The sequence below is a fragment of the Bactrocera dorsalis genome, chromosome 4 (genome assembly GCF_023373825.1).
Source record: "Bactrocera dorsalis isolate Fly_Bdor chromosome 4, ASM2337382v1, whole genome shotgun sequence".
Classification (NCBI taxonomy): domain Eukaryota; kingdom Metazoa; phylum Arthropoda; class Insecta; order Diptera; family Tephritidae; genus Bactrocera; species Bactrocera dorsalis.
In genome coordinates, this window is record NC_064306.1 from 47,740,461 (window position 1) to 47,761,617 (window position 21,157).

The 21,157-nt window shown below is 34.4% G+C and overlaps 1 protein-coding gene across 1 annotated transcript; it reads right to left on the reverse strand.

The window, feature by feature from the left end:
* Window positions 1-12: 12 nt before the first annotated feature.
* Window positions 13-20,874, reverse strand: LOC105233102 (ras-related protein Rab-27A). Its single transcript, XM_011215058.4, has 3 exons — window positions 20,374-20,874; window positions 1,137-1,496; window positions 13-644 (listed from the first exon to the last, which is right to left on the reverse strand). The coding sequence occupies exons 2-3, from the start codon at window positions 1,293-1,295 to the stop codon at window positions 99-101; spliced, it is 705 nt and encodes a 234-aa protein (XP_011213360.1). The 5' UTR covers window positions 1,296-1,496; window positions 20,374-20,874; the 3' UTR covers window positions 13-98.
* Window positions 20,875-21,157: the final 283 nt, after the last annotated feature.

Consider the following 21,157-nt stretch of genomic DNA (forward strand, 5'->3'; position numbering starts at 1 on the left):
TTTCACAAATTCACACATTTAAATACACATTTATTAAAATTATTGTACAAAACAGCTTTGAGTTAAAATAGAATGACCTATGACTGGCATTTCATCTTTTAACATTTACAATTTCGACTCCGTTGTTGTTCCTCCGTCAACTCCATATCCCTATAGCCCAAACGCACTGTATTCCCACCACTACTCGGGAGATTTATATTTGGCATGCAACGCGTCTGCGTCATTAATCGTGACAATTCGGAATTGGTAGCTACATTCTCCATACGCAACATAACACGTTCCACCAACATTTCTACGGCTTGTCTTATGTTAAAACCAGTGCAAGCGCTTGTCTCGATGTATGGCAGGCTATAGCGATCCGAAAGTGCACGAACTTGCTCATGACTGACAGCACGTACGGCCTCTAAATCGCATTTATTACCGCATAAGACCACATCCGGATCCTCCGAATACGCATGCATACGTAATTGCTCCAACCAATTACTGATTTCAAGGAAAGATTTCTCGTTAGTCAAATCAAAGATGAGCAGGAAACCCATTGCATCGCGATAGAAGGCAGTAGTCAACGAACGAAAGCGCTCCTGACCGGCTGTATCCCAAAGTTGTAGATGGATACGGTGGTTTCGTCCGCGGTATGTGTATATCTACAGAGGGATTATATAGATGAAAATATAAAAATATATTTAAATGTGTTCATCTTTAAAACAAAGTGTTAAAATTTAAGTAAATGAAATAAAATAAAAAATTAATAAAGATTCGAATTATACTCAAACATACACATACATATATACGCTAAATGTATGCTTATATATATTTATGTATATAGTAATATACATACATACATACATACACTTTAATTAATATTCGAATATTCGCGCTCCTCTTTCATAAACCGAATTATCTGAGTCACCCTGCAAATCCTTTATTTACGTATTTGACAGTTTGAAATTAAATTATATTCTGCTGTTGTTCAACTATTCGGTGTTAAGTGAGTAAAATGTATTTTATTGTGAAAAAATTAAAGTTCTTAGTGTTTTTTATGCAATTAATTAATGAAATTTCAAATAAGTGTAAGTTAAACTACAAATATACAATTAAATCAAACAAAATAAAGCACGCAAATTTCAAGTACTCACCAGTCGTTTCTCCCGGAAATCAATTCCCACCGTTGATATAAATTGTGAATGAAATTGCCCATCAGTATACTGATATAGAAAACTTGTTTTGCCCACTCCAGAATCTCCGAGTGCAAGAAATTTCATCAAAAAATCATAATCAATATTTGCCATCGCCATTCCTTTTTTAATGCTGATTGAATAAAGGAGTACTTTGTCTCGCGCCACAGATACTATTTTTTATTTACAATGGACCAATTAGAGTCACAATTTGCATAGAGCCTCTTCACTATCTACTGGTTTAATATTGAGACCATTGCACACATACTATATACATACTGGAAATGTAATCTCCTTGTTAGTGTTGCTGAAGATGTCCTTCTGAAAGTGAAAAAGTAAACAAGAATAATGAAGACCGCCCGCCTATTTGTGCAGCTGTAACAACAACAAAATCAGGTAAGTGGGTATGTTAGATGAATAATGCATGACGACAAAGTAGTGTCCAATTATTTCTCTCTTGAATGTCAAACCATTTAAACCTACTCCTTTTTGTACAAAAGCAGACTTATACTATGGAATATTACAAATAATAATGCACAGGAAAAAAACTAATAACATGCATGGCAGCATGTTCTTGAAACGGCAGCTCATTCAAAAATATGACTTGAGGTTTAGTAAATACAAACTTTAAACATGATAGGCAATTAATGATAATAAACATAAGTATGTTATACTTTTGTTATATTATAATAGCTTTTGAACAAGATATCAAAAGTCAAGTGGGCTTCAGGTCTTACAAGAAGCAATAATGAAAAAAGAAAAACCGTCTTCGGCTACAATGAAGCTATAATACCCTTCACAGGAGCATTTATTATAGCAGAGGAAAAGTTTGAAAGGGTTTACAAAAATCTGTATCTTGATTTTGATCGGTCAATTTGCATGACAATATATGCGACAAACGGACTAGCTTACTAAATCGCCTTTTCGGTTATACAAATTTCATACTTGTATATTTCAATTTAATTCTCATACATAATTACTGTTAGCTCACTCCTTTAGTCTATTTTCCGTGCCACATCGTATTCACTAATTCATTTATTAATATTTCTACAATGAAGAAAGAGGCATCTTTGTTTGCCTCTATTAAGCAGCACTTGGTGAATTAGCAAGTCAAGTTATAAAAATTCACAGCACGGTATCTATGTACATATATATGTATACACATAGTAAACATACATATGAATGTGAAAGCATATAATGTATGAATTACGGGCATATTTGTTTGACGCTTTTGTTGCTCACATTTTGTGGCATCATTGTTCGCAACCATGAAATTTCTATGGAGAATATTGACTGTCATTTTTGATTTTATCACCCACACAAACACAATTTAATATAAGTAACGTACATAGATACATACGAATGCTTAATGTACATACATATATGTATGTATATACAAATAAGATATATACTTATACATATACATTCATATTAACTCATAGACCTTTCTACCGGTTTCAGCATCCCCGTCACTTCAATTAAATCGATTAATTTTGTGCTACCAAAAAATTCATACAATGTTGGTTATTTTGGGGTGGGAAATTAAACGCCAACATTTCGGATAAAAATAACAATAACATCACATATAAGAAAATAAGAAAAAGCGCAAATTTCGGTTGCAGCGAAGATATAATACCCTTCATCGGTACATTTCTTATAGCATAAAAGGATATAAAAAGAGATTTATTTTGATTTTAAACGGTTAGTTTATACGAGAGCTACATATGTATATGCTATAGTGATTAAGTGGTTTGTTTGGCAGCTATAGTTTTCAATATCGACGATTCTGATAAATGTTTAAATTCCTGCGGAAATTTTTGCAAATTATCAGACTGATATCTCAAAAACTTACGAAGGAAATATACAGGTGGACAGATAAACAGATGAACATGGCTAAATCGACTTAGCTCGGCACGCTGTAGATACATGTACATATGTATATATTCGTAATATATAGTACCTCTTAGGGTCTTCTACGTGTAGGAAACTTCTTGGCAAACTTAATATATCCTTTTTAGGGTATAATAAAGTATTCGTACACAAGTTACTTCAACTAAATTTTTTTGGTCATTTTACTTATGACCGGTTGCGTATACTGATAATTATAATGCACGGTTTTCTAATAATATTTTTGATTGGCGTGTCCTAAAAATATAATATCTCTGAGACGCTAATGACTTTTATGAGAATAAATTCGTTGCACGGCATAAATTTTGTTATTAACACACATTTCAATTTAAGGAAATACATATCTACATTGTTTATGAATTCAGTCAACTGATTTTATGTGCGAGAATTTGATCTCGATGTAACTTTGAATATGTAATCATTCATTTGTGCTCTTACTATGAAGCACGCACGACATATACATATGTATATATGTTTGTATGTATGTATGTGTGTAGCGTGCAATCCTTCACAGGATAATGCCGCTAAAATACAAAAGCTGAAGCAACCTCCATTAGGCATAAGTATATACAAGCCACATTAAGTCTTGTGCAAGTACATAAGCCGGCATGGTGTATAGTATACAATATTAGAGCATAAGTAAACAATTGCCCAGCGAACAAAAACGTTTAAATTGTCTGATAATGCAACATACAACTTAATATTGGACACAAAGAATATTACAATATGTGAGGATGTTGTTATTATAGAAATATCTTCTACCTTTTTCTAATAATAGGCCAAGTTCGCACATTAAATTCATCAATGGGGTCCAAAATTGGCAGAAATAACCATTCCTACCCCTATTAAACCTATTTTTTAATTCGAACAGTTTTCTCGTCCTAAAAAATATTCGAGTGTTAAAGAACCACATGACAACACCTCTTCTTCTTCTCCGAGTTTACAATACGCGCAAGTCGTTGTTCGTTTGGCGCCAATTGGAGGTTTCAAATGTAGCCAGGTCCTTTTCTACCTGGTTTTTCTAACGGAGTGAAGACCTTCCTCTTTCTCTGCTTCCTCCGCTGGATACTGCGAATACTCTCAGAGCTGTGGTGTTTTCTTTCATTCGGACGACATGACCTAGCCAGCGTAGAAGCTGTCTCTTAATTCGCAGAACTACGTCAATGGCGTCGTATAACTCGTACAGCATCATCATCGAATGCGATATTCACCATTGCCAATGTGAAAAGAACTATAAATCTTCTGCAGATCAGATGTTGTCATCGTCTATGCCTCTACACTGTTGTCGACGAGTTACTTATAGAGTTTGGTCTCTGTTCGTCGAGAGAGGACTTTACTTCTCAATTGCCTACTCCGTCCGAAGTAGCACCTGTTGGCAAAAGTTATTCTGCGTTGGAGTTCGAGGCTGACATTGTTGTTGCTGTTACTAGTGGTTTCAAGATTAATGAAAGTATGTATTTACGACTTTGAAGTTATGACTGTCCACAGTGACGTGGGAGCCTAGTCGCGAATGCGACTTTTTTTTGATAATAGGAAATATTTCGTCTGGCCCTCATTCATGACAACACCGATTCCCTAAACACTACTGTAAATTTCCCAGTCAAAAATCGTCGTAGACGAACAGCTGCCATGCGAGTCGGTTCGTAGTTCGAGTCAAATTTGATCAGTTGATTTTAAATCTACCTATACCTAATTCAAATTCAAACTCAATCCACTCCTTACTTTTTTTTATTGTCGTAATATATTTGCTTGACAATTGTTAAAAAATTTAGAATTTTACTGTTTCCTAAGAAGCAAATGTTTATTGTTCATTGGTTTTCATCTACTTTCTTTGGTTGGTTTATGTTATACCAGCATCGTTACATTCTCAAGATTTTTTCTAAATAAGTGTGTTATTTCCCTTTTCTCAGTATAAGAAGTAAAGATGAAAAAAAAAACACTATAAAAAGTTTTTACACAAAAGTTTTTTTTTACTGATTGAAGCTCAACATAAAGTGTTTGAAAAAATCGTGCGCCACACAAGGTAAAACTTGTGAAAGTGAAGAGTTTTACATTAAAAGTTGCCAAACTCACTGTCAGTTATGCGCACATCAATGGCGTGGATTCCAAGTAATACAAAGTATTTTATTTATCTGTGCATTAAGCCGTTTTCACTTAATTTCATTCCGCTTTTTCTAGGTAAAATGCTTTGAATAGTCGTGTGAAACGTATCAAGTCGCATTCTCTTCTTACATATGTAAGTCTGTATTTACCTAGAAGTGCACACCAACCGCTCTCATCGGTACTACTTGTGGTTCACAAAGTCGTAAATACGACTATAAGCAGATTATCAATGACATAAGATTATGTGACCCCCGCTCAGTTTCTTTTTAAGAATTAATGCGAAGAATGCACAAATTTCCATCAAACCAACTTTTCTGCTTAATTCACTATCCTCTTGCCTGCTTATGGCATTGTTAAAGCATTCGTTGCCATTGGTTTAGTGCTCGGTTGTTACTTGAGTGGCTTATGTTTTTTCTAACAATCTAAGTTTACTTAGTCCGATATTAAATTATTTGTGTTCATACAATCGCTAAATATTCTAGCTTGGTCAGAACGACATTGTGACACAAATTTTAATGTTTCAGTTATATGGTAGAAGCCGCAAAAAGTTGAAATGCTTCTATGCTAGTACAAAAATTTGTATGTTGAGCTTCAGTAATGGCTAAAGTTGTTAATAAATTAGCTTACAATGAGCGCGTACTTTGAATGATACATATTTTTTTTACTTTCAAACCAGTTTTTTTTGAATAACTTGATTACAGACAGGCGCACTTTAAAGAAATTATGCATCATTAATATTAATCCAAAGGAAAATAAGCATCGACGTATAACTCATATCGTTCCACCGAATGCAGAGAACCTTTCTCCCGATAACTCGTAAGGCCGAATCATCAGATGTCATCGTCCATACCTTTAACCCTGTGGACTTTCATCATTGTTAGTCGAGGGAGGACTTTTCTTCTTAATTGCCTACTCAGTCCGACGTAGCACCTATTGGCAAAAGTTATTCTGCGTTGGATTTCGAGGCTGACATTGTTGTTTGTATTAATACTGGTTCCAAGATAGACGAAATTATTTACGACTTCGAAGTTATGACTGTCAACAGTGACGTAGGAGACAAATCGCGAGTGTGACGACTGTTTGTTTGATGATAGGAGATATTTCGTCTTACCCTAGTTCATTACCTGTAGAAAACAGAACTAACGGGGCGGTTGTTGCGTCTAATGATATCAATATCATCGGCGTACGCCAGCAGCTGTACACTCTTATAGAAGATGAGACCTTCTCTAGTTAGTTCTGCAGCTCGAATTATTTTCTCCAAGAGTAGATTGAAAAAGTCGCACGATTCGAAGTCGCCTTGTCTAAAACCTTCTTTAGTATCGAACTGCGCGGAGAGGTCCTTCCCGATCCTTATGGAGCTTTTGGTATTGCTTCAGCGTGAGCTTAGACAGCCGTATTAATGTTTTGAGGGGATATCAAATTCAGACATACGGGCATAGAGGCAGCTTCTTTTTTATGCTGTCAAAAGCAGCTCTAAATATGCGAAGAGATGGTGTTCGATGTTCCTTTTCACGGGTCTTTTCCAAGATTTGGCGCATGGTGAATATCTGGTCAATTGTTGATTTTTCTGGCCTGAAGAAGAAGAAGAACTGATCAGTTTGTTGACCATGGGCTTTAATCTTTCACACAATACGTTTGATAGGACCTTATACGCGATGTTGAAAAGGTTTGTCCTACGGTAGTTGGTATAGATGGTGGGGTCTCCCTTTTTGTGGATTGGGCAGAACACAATCTCAATCGTCGGGCATGCTTTCGTCCGACCATATTCTACAAAAAAGCTGCTGCATGCTCATTTTTCGCACCTATCGTTTGTAGATAACTTATCGTGACATTGTTTGTGCCGAAGCACAGGATACTTTTGCCATCTAAATTGACTCAAAGAGTTACAGGGGTTTTATGGTAGGAAAACGGTCTATTTTAATTTTTTCGTACATAAAATACAATTTTTCATTCGAATTTCTTATTAAGTTAATGATATTCATTTAACAAAGAATTTCTGAAATTTTCGTAAAAGTATATATCAAACTCAGCGATTGTGATGTCCCCTTCGGCGAACCTTCGGAAAAGTATTTGTTCGGGTGTACAATAATACTCCTTCCGAGCTTATTCGAAGTAAACAAGGAAAACACTTTTTTACGACAAAATTTAAATTTCTGTCGTTTCGGAAATATACTTACATCTGAAATTTTGCACACGTCCTTTCCCCCAAGAAACTACGTTCAAGTGCTTGTATGGAAGCATTTTTTATTTAACGGAATATCAACCCGAAATTTGGCACGTGTTATTATCTAAGGCAAAAATTATAGCACATAAACTAAACAATCGGATTCAAGTCCTTGTATGGAATATTTTGTATCTGTGAAGGACATCATAGCTTCGGTACAACCGAAATTATCGTTTTTTTTTGTGAAATTTCAATGAGATTGATAGAGTAGTTCTTGAACTTTTTTAGGTATGAAAGTAAAATTTTGCCCCGAGAACGCAACTTCTGAAGGTATTGTCTTGAAATCTACAATTTTACTTGAAATGTTTTAGAATAATATTCTAGGGAATCTTGTAGGTTTTAATATGACAATAAGCCGCGAAAAGCATGTAATTCTTTTAGTCTTAAGTATCTAAATGACGGTTGAACTCTGTACATAAATAATTAACTATGTACTAATATATTTTCATAAACATAAAAACTATTTAATTATGTTTAGGAAAATCCACAAAAAAACTAAGCTATCATGTTTAGATTCAATAGTCGTAAGTTCATCCAGATTCCACTCTACACCCGCTTGGCTTATTCGCTACATTTTATTTTTCGTAACATTATTCTATTTTGTTTCTTAAGAGAAGTAATAAAATCTTTATTACTTCGTTTGAGTTCAAGAACTGAAACCGTTAGTCATTATAACGAATTTTCACAGCAGTGGCATGGCTCCTCCCATGCATAACCTTAGTTTATTTGTTCTCACAATTGCCTTAAACAATTAAATTACAGTGACAACAGGAAGCAAAGCACGCAGATGCCGCTCGAACTTCTGGCATACTTCATGAAACAGCATTTCTAGCACAAGTTTATGTATGTGTATATGTTTTTATGTATATATATTTCTGGTTATTGGTGCGTTTCTTTCGTACATATCGATTGGACACTTGTTAGTGCCACATTGTGCCGGTGCACGGTGTGACATTGTCTACTGTTAACCCTTGAGTGGTAAGACCCGTTCTAGAACCCTCAAAACTATGAACTAGCTTTGAAAATATGTTTTAGGAGTAAAGAATAAGGAATCAAATGTTTTTTATTTAGTGTGAAGTATAATCGATTCAATTAAGTTCTGAATATAATATCATTCACTACTTCTTTTGCAGGAACGAATTCGACGAACCCAATTGTCGAGTTTTTTTATCCACTAAATTAAATCATTTGTATATCATATCATAACAAGTTCAATAATGACTTCTAAAGTTTGAAGAGATTTTGGTTTATTGATAAAGACCATTGACTTGAAATAACCCCACAAGAAGTAGTCTAATGGCGTTTTTCTATAACTTCTTGGAGACCCTTCAAGGTAACAATTTCTTCAAATAATCGAATATCCAAACTTGTCTCGCCATAATTCGGTTGTTGCACGCACTGTGTGGCACGTAGCTCTGCCTTGTTGGAATGAGATGTTGTCAAAATCAACTTCCCCCAATTGCTCTATCCGAATTATAACTCAATCAACATAATCTTAAACTCAATCAACATAACCTTAAATAATCTACGCCATTCATGGGTTAACTGTAATGCTCTGATAGTTTGCTTCATTTACTGCCGCTGCGGCAATTTCCTTTGGTTTAAGTAGTTCAAGCAGTTCTCAATAGCAGCAGCAACAGATGCAATACTTAACCAATTTTTGTTGTACAATGTGTTCCATATTCGGGCTACAATATAGATATTTATTCATATACGCATCTATATGTCAGTAGGTGTTTGTTTTTCTACTTAATACGATATGTTTATTTTACGTTTATTTGCAACTTTATTGTTTGCTCAGCGCCACTTTACTGTTGCCGATAGCTGGAAAAGTACACAATTACTCAAATACTTCTGGTTGTCCATCATTCGAATTGTTTTAATCTACGGCAACAGTCCATATTTGACCAAGTGCGTTTGTATACTATTGCTATTGTGTACATACATACATACATACATATGTGTGAGAAGGCACGCTTTTCCAATTTACTTTTGAGCTTTGTTATTTCTAAACTGGCCCTATTGTTTATTTTAAACCGGAAGAGTGTTTTGAGTTGAGACCTGAAACCATTTCTGAAGGAAGGCTTAGAAATTTAAAATTATTATAAAGTGCCCGCAATTTCTAATAACGTGTGGTCAATATTCGCTATGAAAATATAAAATTATTTGCCGTCAATTTACAATTTCATTATTGAATTTTCTATCGAACTTTCATAACCAAAATTTTGCCAATATTTACCCCATCCAATAATTCGGCTATAATAGATTTTTATGCATGAACAATTTTCTAACTATCTACACGTATTTTGGTTGTTCGCCAACAAGAACATATTGCTACGAAAATTTGTTTTGTGCATTCGAATAATTGAAATTTTCTACCTATGACACATGGGCATACATGGCGTATGAGTAACGGCCCTTGTGTACATGAGTTTGCATTGTGTTGCAATGGAAATATATCTTGAGTGAAAATTATTCGATTTGTACGTAAAACATATACAATTTACTACTCCTTAAAATATATTATCTTCACACGTAAATGTTGATCGATTTACTTCATCATTGAGAATTATTAATTAATTTTCGAATTTTACTAATTTTGTTAAGCATTTCACTTTAGACAAGATTTAATTTTATAAACATTATATGTAGGTGTGTAGATTTTTTAGCGTTCTAGTTTTATTTAAAAAAATTTAGTATGTTTATATTTTTGCAACATGTTACTACAGAGTATAATAGTTTTGTTTACCTAACGGATGTTTGTATCACTTAAAACTAATCGAGTAAGATATAGAGTTATAATATGTAACCTATGAAAAAATGAGGCCAGCCCTCTAAAAGGTTTAACGTACATATCTCCCAAACCATTGAAGTTATAATAACCGAATTAGATGGGCCAATTTTTTTAAGCACCCCTACCAAAATTGATCAAATCGGATGATAACCTCGCCTACTCCCCATATAACGGATCTGTCAAAAACTGCTAAAATTTTTCATGAAAAACACAGGAATTTGATTTACCGAGATTTCAATTTCAAAGAAAAATTCAAATAAACGAGGCTTTAGGCTTTACTGGAATTTAGAGAGTTCTCCGAAATAACTGTCCAAAGATAACCTATGTTCAATGGACTATCCTCCATAGATATTTTACTGAAACCGAAAGCACATATGCAGTTTTAAATACATAATATTTTCCAAGCTTTATAAGCAATTTGTATAGCTGTTAATGTTGTGTAATTAAATTGTTTTTTCATCAATGCTATTAACCTATTTAATAACCATTTCCTTGCGACATAATGATTTAAATTCATTTATAATATTCATGTCAAGGGCTGCAGCTTGGATGCGGTGTTGGGTGGCAAAAACTCAATTTTCTCGTGGCTAAGATGAGCGTAACTATTATGCGCCGTACAATTGTCTTTAAATAACAATATTATTCAATTATTAGCTGTCATGAAATCATTTAGCCTTTGCAGCCATTCGTCAAACATTGTTGTTGTCATCCACGCTTCCTTATTACGTGGATAATCACTGGAAAGCTAAACATTTTTTTAAAGCATCTGGGTTTTGCTGACTTTCCGATTAACAGAGGCTTTGGGTTTTCGGTGCCCTCCATGTTTGCAACAAATATTGAGGTCACTCTTTCCTTACTGTTTTTGCCCCCATGACATTTTTTATTTTTGAGGCAATAGGTTCGATCTGGCAAACACTTGTAGAATAACCCAGTTTCGCCTGCATTGAATATATTCTTTGGTTCGTAATGCTATATCAGAACACTCAGCTTTTCTTTCCATCGGGAACATACGCGTTCATTAACAGACGAACTTTCGTCGCTATTCTTTTAAAATGTGATATTGTGCCGGTGTTTGAAATTATCTAACCAATGACTGTCTGCCATAAAATCAGTTGTGCTCATAACAAAAACCAAACCTTTTCCTTTTAATAACTTCCCCCAATGGGAACATTGCTTTGACGGCATTGTGTAATCCACAAGAGTAGATCCTTTTCTAAATCCGTAAATTCAACATGCTTCTGTGGGGGGGTTACCTCTAGACCGTCAAAAAAGGTAATTTTTCCACTTTTATTATCGGAGAATAAAAACCGATCACATCCGAATTTTTACATATGTAGTAAGAGGTATCATTGAACTATAAAATAAAAATTATTTAATGTCAAAAAAAAAAACAAAATGGCGGAAATATCAACGATCCCGTTGATTGACTCTTTTTGCGGCCGTCAACTTCTTCACTAGGCTTCTTTTTATAAATGAAAAAAAAGTAAATTTTTTTTTAATCAAGAAGCTTTTATCAAATGCATAGTAGAGGGGTTTTGAGACTTTCGAAAAATTGGGGATGTAGTCCTGGATTTTGTAAAAACTGCCATTTTTACCCTTGTTTTTCGACGTCAAAATAGTTAAACCACTATCAAAATGCCATTTTTCTCGGAAAAGCGCCCTATCACGCACTTACAAAATTGTCTATAAAATACGCTTTAGTTCAAGTAAATCGGTTAAATAATTCGCTCGCAATTTTGACGGCCGGATAAAAAAAGTTAGTTTCGAGGAAACGAGCCTCAAAGTTTTGGTACCTATACAGCCGCTGCATGAAGTGCAGTGGTTCTGGAGCCTATTTCTTCGAAAATATTCGGAGTAAACCAATGAAACTTCGGGACTATATTTTTGAATAGTTTTTCAATTGATTAGATAAAAAAAAATTTTAATTTTTTTCCTGAACAGGGTATATTAAGTTTGTCACGAAGTTTGTAACACCCAGAAGGAAGCGTCGGAGACCCTATAAAGTATATATATAAACGGTCAGTATGTTGAGCTAAGTCGATTTAGCCATGTTCGTCTGTCTGTCTGTATATATACGAACTAGTCCCTCAGTTTTTAAGATATCGTTTTGAAATTTTGTAAACGTCATTTTCTCTTCAATAAGCTGCTCTTTCATGGAACTGCCGATATCGGATCACTATAACATATAGTGGCCATACAAACTGAACGATCGGAATCAAGTTTTTGCATGGAAAAGTTTCATATTTGACAAGATATATTCACAAAATTTGGTATAGATTATTTTCAAAGGCAACAATGTAATCTCCGAAGAAATTGTTCCGATCAGTTAACTATAGCATATAGCTGACATACAAACTGAACGATCGGAATCAAATGCTAGTATGGCAAACTTTTGCATTTTACCAGATATATTCACGAAATTCGGTAGAGATTATTATCTAAAGCAACAATGTAATCTCCGAAAAAATTGTTGAGAACGGATTACTATAGCATATAGCTTCCAGATGCACTGGACACATAGTTACTAAAAGAAATGCACCTGTGAAGGGTATATTAGCTTCGGTGTAACCGAAGTTAACATTTTTTCTAATTTTTGTTGCATTATCAATGGCTGAACTAATGCTTTGTTTTTGCGCGCTTGATAACGTCTTATGCGTACGTTTTTGTGCCTTTTCATTGAATGATGTTATGCTTGCAAAAACGCCACAAACCACGCGAAGTGTGAGAAAAACAAAACTCAACATGCACTGCGACCTAACGGTATTTAACAAGAAATTTAAAATTACATTACGAATCATAAGATGTTACGAGACAAATTTTCGATTTATAAGAGGATCAAATATGAATTAAAGAAGGGACCAAAATGGTTAGAATTTTTACGAATTAATAAGATTTTTTCAAGGCGACAGGTTTTTTTACTTTTCTATCAAAAGCGAAGTTTTGTGAGCGTGACATTTGTCTTGTTATTAGACTTCCATTGATATTTTGCTCCTGCTTCATCAATATAATTATGCATTTTTCTACAGAAAGAGAAGAGAATGAGAGTTAGAAAATTTTCTTATGTCTAAAATACAATCGAATACTAGCTAATAATGCCTTCCGGGATCAATCATTGTTAAATGTTAGTTGTCAGTTTCAAGTCTTGAAACTTAAAATCACGTTTTAAAGCACTCGACCATAGTTCAATGAAGAATGTAACAACAGTTCTTAAATTTACTTGTGTTATAGCAGCTTAAAAGTCTTAAAATAAATTTATTTTAATAAAAATGTCTATATACGTAACCATATGGTTCCATTAAGCCAGTTTTTAAACATATTTTCGTAATTAGTTTTGGTAATTAAAAGCTGTCATCTTCTAATCCTACTGCTCACTTAAAAATGTAACTTAATCTTAAGCTTTCATTTCAAACAACAACTAGAACAAAAATTGTAGCTAAACAATGTGTGTCGATGACACGAGCAGATAACTGTTTACTTTGATAATTTTTAATTTATAGTCTAGTCAGAGGCGCGTCAGCATTGTGCAAACATAGATACATACCTATATGCTACACAAGCTTATGTACATATGTATTTGTGAGATGGCAAAAAGCCAGAGTCTGTCAAAGGATAACTGAACAGTTATTATTTTATTTACGTATATGTATGTATATTAGAGTGTTCGTTATTTCCCAAGTTGATTTTTTTCTGAAGTACCCGAAGTTTAAAATTTTGCCCAAAGATGTTATACAACGTAAACAAAACCTTTCTTTTCAATTTAAGTTGTGCCTAAATCAAGTTACTTTCACCATGTACCATAATTTTTTTTTGATATTTTTATATAATATTTTTATCTAAAAAAAAAAAATAAATAAATATACAACTTTGAAAAAAAAAAGGATTTTCTAATACCAAATTATAAGCTGAACAATTAATGCCTAATTAGTTTTTCCCATAAATATTCCTTTAAGAGTTATAGTCAATTATATTGAGCATTCATACAGTACACCATGTCGTATGAGCAACACAGAATTTAGAAGGCACTTGTTTAAATGGATAATTAAAGAGCTAGTTTTTTGGGGCAAAAATTGAAACAGGGAGCATCTGTAAAAACGAAAATCAACTTGTGAAATAAGGTACACCCTAATGTAACTTCATATTCACTATAATGCCTGTAAGCCTATTATGTTTACAGTTCGTCTAATGTGGTTTATATATTCTCTTTTATATGTATATAATCTTTTAATGTGTAAATTTGCGACAAAAGTACAGAAAAGTTATAAATAGCTTTGCAGTACAAACACACACATAATGAAACATGAGACTCAGTCATTAAAGGTGTTGCGGTCTCTAAGGTAAAAGCTTTTGCTGCCACCACCTACTAATAGCACCACAAACTTGCCAACTATTCTATGGTTGAACCGCAAAGTTGTCTGCCTACAAACAAGTTGGTGTGAATATGTGGGCGTGTCAGTTAGGGGTAAATGTCAGGAAACTCAGTGACAACAATACTAATTATAGTGTTTGCACTCCTGGGGAGCAATAAGCTTATATTTCAAATTCTGCCAGGGCAATGACCAGAGCAAAGGACAAAAAGTTTAAATTATATTCAATATATATGTACATACTCTTGTGGAAAATCAGTAGAACCCCTTAAGAATGGTTTTGCATTGGTTGGTTGTTTGAAGCTTTGACCAACGTGTGTTCCTAATGTTTGTACCATTCCTCCTATGTATCATCTAGAATGTTTATTGGCACTAGAAATGACAGAAATATATTAAGGTTAAATAAATTTTGCTCCATATTACTGACAGTATTCCTTTATACTTCTGACAGTGCACCTTCATACTTCCCACCAGCATTGGTCTGCTTAAAAATGGTAAAAAATAATTTTCCTTTTCTCTACTCAATTCTGTCATCAATAATATGTTCCTCTTCCGTTAACATATTTTTCGTCGTTTAGTGACTTATATTTTGTAACAAATTTATGTTATGATTTATGTACACGTCCCAAAGTTGATGGCATATCAAATTCCTGACAGCAACCGTAAAACATTTTTGGTTATAATCAGCGCAAATGACAGTCTAAAGAAAGCATAAATCATCACATAAAAATATACTTACATATGTATGATATTTGCATGTATCAAGAAAGGCAAATGATTTGTTCACTTATGATGAATCGATCAGTAAATATTAAAACTTCAAAAAATAAATTTCGGTGACGGAAATTACTTGTCAGTTAAGCTATAAAGATACAAGTCGGCCATAAGATATATTTATTTCTTTTAGCTTTTAGGATACTGTCGCCTTTATTACGATAGATTCTTTGAGATTTACTCAATTTTGACATTCGAGTGTATCTTCTTCCCCTTATTCTTTATTGGCGTAGACACCGCTTACGCGGTTATTGCCGTGTTAACAACAGCGCGCCAGTCATTTCTTCTTTTCGGAATGCGGCTTCTCTGTTTCCACCGACGCGTACTGCGTCGAATACTTTCAGAGCTGAAGTTTTTGGGTCCATTCGGGCGACATGACTTAGCCGGCGTAGTCGCTGCCTTTTAATTCGTTGAACTATAAAATCTCAATGGCGTCGTACTTCTTATACAGCTCATCGTTCCATCGAATGAGGTATTCGGAATCTTTCTCTCGAAAACCTGTAACGTCGACTCAACAGATGTTGTCATCGTCCAAGTTTATACCATATACCAAGACGGGAATAATGAGTGACTTAAAGAGTTTGGTCTTTGTTCGTCGAAAAAGGATTTTACTTCTCAATTGCCTACTCAGTCCGAGGTAACACCTATTGGCAAGAGCTATTCTACGTTGAATTTCGAGACTGACATTGTTGTTGGTGTTAATACTGATTCTAAGATAGACGAAATTGTCTACGATTTCGAAGTTATGACTGTCAACAGTGAGTTCCCCAGCGGGCAGGGAGTAGAATTTGCCCGCGGTAAGGTATGCCTGTCGTAACAGGCGACTAAAATCCATATGCACTACAAGATTGTCTGGCTTGTCTAGAAATTTCCGCATAGTCTTTGTCAGAAAGAGTGCTACAATACTCAGCTTGAAATCATGTTATAGACTTGAAAGGACACTTGAAGTTCATTTTTTTATTACATACCATCTATGAAAATTCTATAAAGCCCTATTTAAAAAGCCGAATATCTACAGATGTATTAATGATAGCGATTTTGACCTTAGACCTCTTTTGGAGCAAATAAAATTTCCTACAAGTTTGTCATATACATTTTTTCTATGGCTCTTGTCATTTACGAAATATATGTATACAAAAAAATGCGAAATTCGTGGACAATTCGGGTTTAGAGCCCCGTACTACCTTGCCGGTGTAAGTTACGACTTTGTTGCACTGGGCACTTTTGTGGAGTGAATAATTCTGAGAAATATGCGTCTAAAGTCAAACCGATGCCATAAAATACCTCTGGTCTGTAGGAATTTAAAGATGAAAAATCACGAATGTAGGGTATTTCCAAGGAAATTTCGTTACGGGATTGAAAAAAATTAATAGTTAAAAAAAACACCCTAATACATATATATACATATATGTATAACTGTTTATTAACACTTCCTTGAAAATTGTTCCGCTCAATGGTTCTAGAATTTCCTGCCCGGGTTTTTCTATTATGTTAATCTATATACTTATGTGTTGGATCAAATTACTTTACCTAGTTACCTTTTTTCTTTTAATTTATTATATCAAAGTGCAAATGTGTGCCATGGGTGAAACGTTATCGCAAAAAGACTTTAAGCTTGTACATGCAAACAAACATAACCTCATACCCGTAAGTACAAAATAATTTGCATACACAGACTATCATACATACATACATACACATGTGTTTAACTGTCTAATATTTTACGTAGTAAAGTTTTTGAGTATATGACGGCATTTGGAAACGAAATTGCAAAGCTTGAGAATATAAAAGTGGTTAGATAATTTAAGAGCGCTAAAAAGTGCAAATTGGAGAATATGAAGAGTTAAATGTACAAATAGACAAGATATCGCGTTTTATTATTTATTTGAGAAACTTCTTTTCTCAATCGTTCAAACGTATGTATCCAAAGCTGCTCCTAAAAGTAGTTCGAAAGATATTTACCTTTATTCCAACAAACTACGTTTTTTCGGTTGCACCGAAGCTATAATACTCTTCAAGAGTGCATTTCTCAGAGCATTAAAAAGGTTTAAAAATATATTGACTTGCAGCTTTACAGATATTTGCTATAGTGATCCAATTTAAACAAAATGTTCTAAAATTGTAGTGTTACCTTTAACAATAATCCTTCACAAGTTTCGAAAAGATATTTTACAGTGGTCCGATGGCAGATGAGTAGCTTCTTAGGCAGAAAAAGACGTGTACAAAATATCAGGTCGATAGATCTAAAACTGAAAAAACTGTGGGAGCTAGTGTATACACACAGGCAGTTGGACAGGACTAAACCGACTCAGCTAGTCAAGCTGATCATTTACTACAGACTACTTCATGTAGGGTTTCCACGTTTCCATCTGAGTATTACAAGATTCATACCAAACTTGCAACTCCAAACTTCGTATGACAAAGAATCATATAACATGTATGTATATAGTTTTAACTTCTTTAGAATTGCTATACGCTTCGTTGTCTGTTGGCAAAACATACCAAACATACACAATTCACACACACAATAACTAGTTACATTCAGCAGAAAATAGAACAAGTTCTAAGCTCATCCGTATAGCTATCAGGAGTATACTTTCAACTTTTCTCATTTTAATTAATAAAAGCAGTTCTCTTTAGAAAACAAAAAGGAGCAACGAAAGAAATAATTATCAAAGCGCGAGGAAAACGGAAGAGAAATTTGAAACAAAAACAAAGAAGGTTGTATGAAAAACTATGGCTCGTTCGATTAATGATGGAAAAGTTCAACAAAGAAGTTGCTTAGGCCAACAAACAAGATATTCATTAATTTTGACAGTAAACACGAGTTTGAGAGTTAATGTGTGTTTTTTGTGACTTTTTCTTGTTATCCTTGATGCTGTAGCTAGCGTTTCACAAGCTCATTAAACCCTTACCATAGTCTTATTAATGCAGAGGAGGTCTACGTTAACTACTATTAATATCAATTGTCTCTTTAATTAATTTTTGGTGTGTCTAAATTAATTCAGATGACTTATTTGAACAAAAATACATAACATATTTCCATCATATTGCGTATATTCAGGTGTAGGTTAATTTTTTACCCGATTTCTTAGCTCGTATCGATAACCTTTTACGCTTTTGCAGCAAACGTGTATATTAAGACGGAAAAGATAAGGAACTTGTGACTTGTTAGATTTTCTATAGAAAAGTGATTTACTTAGTGGAAAAATGCACTGTCGGGAAAAAAGAGATTTTCTGTGATAGCCTTTGTTACTACTGTTAAGAACTCAATGTGAGTTAAAATGTATAAATTTGAAAATATGCAAAAAGAAGAACTGAGTATTTATTTGATAACATAAGCCACTCCGCCTTCTCCACGTTTACCAGTAGACCGATTTGTTACGCTCCTCTCAGGTTAATTCAGCTTAGGTATATTTAAAAAAATGTTTTAGGTTGAATATTTTGGAACTAGAGGATGTGAAAGAGAATAAATGCCACTATATGGCAAAATCGGCTATTTTTCTCGGTATTGAACTCGATTAGATCAGAATAGTAAGTGAGGATTGCACTGCGACCTAGGGTCTATTGTGCTCTCTTCTAAGTCACAATGTCACAACATCTCAACTAGCCCCAGTATATTGATAAATTCCAATATGCTGCTAAGTGCTATTGAGGCGAAGTACTCCCTTTATGAAAACATGGATCCAAAGGTCTTTATCCTGCGCCTGCAAACTGCTGTGCAGTCGATTAGAAGGTGTTCTGGTGTTTCAGACTGCAAGTCGCTGAACCGACAATTCACACAAAACGCTAGGCCCATGTTAAATAAGTGCTTTTTGAGCTTAAAATGGCCAGTGTAGAAGGCGACAAGTAGCCTGAGTTTTTCCCTTGGAAGGTTGATTACATATTTAAACCTTTTAAGTTTATAACCACCCATTAACAACATGGCATGGCGCCTGCCTAAGAGTTGTTGCCAATGCTTCTCCCTACCCATTGTTTCATCATTACGGAGCAGCTCCTTTATGGTGTGGGGACCAACTACAATTAAGGGTTCCGATCCTACCATGTTGGTGGATGCTGCCGAGCGGGCAAGCTCATCAGCCTGTTCATTCCCGGCTATCATATTGAAGTAAATCAGTTCGATAAATAGGGGGATGAAGTTTCTCCGTTTTTCGAAGTTAGCCGCCTAACATAATAGAGAAATTATGAAAAGAGATTTTATAGAGCAATAAATTTCCTACAAAACTATGAGCTTTCCGATTTAAAATAAATATTTTTTGCGTTGATTTGTAAAATCAGAAGAAACAAAATTTTGACTTAAAATAATCAAACTTCAAGAGTTAACGGTTAAGTTCCGGAAAAGTCGTAAGAGACCTCTTGTAGGATACAAAATCGATGAAACGAGATTATTTTCAAAGAGTTAGAAGTTAGAGTTTTTCTAACCGATAATAAGGAAAGAATAGAAAAATGTTAGGCCGATGACCTTCCCATTACAATGAAACTCATACTTGGAGAACCTTCCTTACGGTGTCTAAGTCTAAGCAAAAAAATATTCAATTTCAATAGTTTATTTAATTTTTTAGTAACAACTTATACTTTGATTTTAAATAATTGTAATTTTTGACATTAAAATCAAATATTTCGACTTTGGAGGCTAACTTAGGAAAGCTGAGAAATTATTTTTTTACTTAAAACACAATCTCTCGAAATAAATGGGTTTGGTTCAATGCACAGCCAAGTGTTATACAATGTTATATAATATTCGAACATACAAATAAAGAAAGCACAGCTACTAATTTAATAATATGACCAAAAATAGTAACCCCAATGCAGCTACCATACCAGTTAACATTCACGCTCGGATGCTCCTCCACAATTTTTTGCGGCAAAAATTTCATTAACTTCGCCCGTCAACAACAAAGTAAAGCAGTGAAAGTAAAGTGGTCCAAAAATGTGCAACAACGCCAAGAATTGCGATAATGACAAATGATTGTGACACTCAAAACCGAACTACCTGACCAGAATTATGAATCTGCAAGCAGTTTTTCTTACTCTTCTTGCACTTATCCGTTACGCGCTAGTAACTGTATGTGTGTACATGTTGTTAGCCGCTGTGTCCACTTCAAACACCTGAGACCAATCAATACTGCAGACATCTATTGTATGCGCCCCTGTGCCGTTGTCGAGGATGATATTCATCCTTCAATAATTTGTAACACACATAAAAGCTTTTAGCAATGCTGCTATTTTTAAACATGCACAATTCTTTAAAAAAATACACAAGGTTTTTATAAATTTTTTTTCTTCACTTTTTTTATATTTCACTACAAATTCACGGAAGTAAAAGTTTGCCGCGCTTTTTGCCGTTTTGTTTTTACTTCTTTCTTCAGTTAATTATTATTAGCCAAACAAACGGAATTTTGCCTCACACAAGTAATATTTTTCCGACAACCTGTTTGAATCCTGCCGCTGTTATCAGTCAACTGATGCGCGTTCTAACTTCTTTCAACCATTGGAGCCCACCAAAGCAACAGTTGTGTTAAGGCCACGAGCTTTTCTGTTACTCTGAAAGCACAAAAGCTTCGCCAGACCTATATACTCGTATATATGTTTACGAGTGTGTACGAGGTTGGTCCGATAATTTTTTACACTACCTCGGAAAACTGAAAATTTTGACGATTGACGAAATAACGTTTTATTTCTCAACATAGTCTTCTCTTCGCTCCCTATACTTGACCCAGCGATGCTCTAGTATCTTTAAACGATACAAAAAATACGGTTTCTGGATTTCTGTAGAGTAGGCTCGAATTTTCGTTCTGGAACTGACAAGTTAAGT

Coding starts and splice junctions, on each gene's coding strand:
- LOC105233102 (XM_011215058.4), bottom strand. CDS start 1,295: ATGGCGATGGCAAATATTGATTATGATTTTTTGATGAAATTTCTTGCA. Junction 645..1,136: donor ATTTCCGGGAGAAACGACTG/GTGAGTACTTGA, acceptor ATCCCTCTGTAG/ATATACACATACCGCGGACG.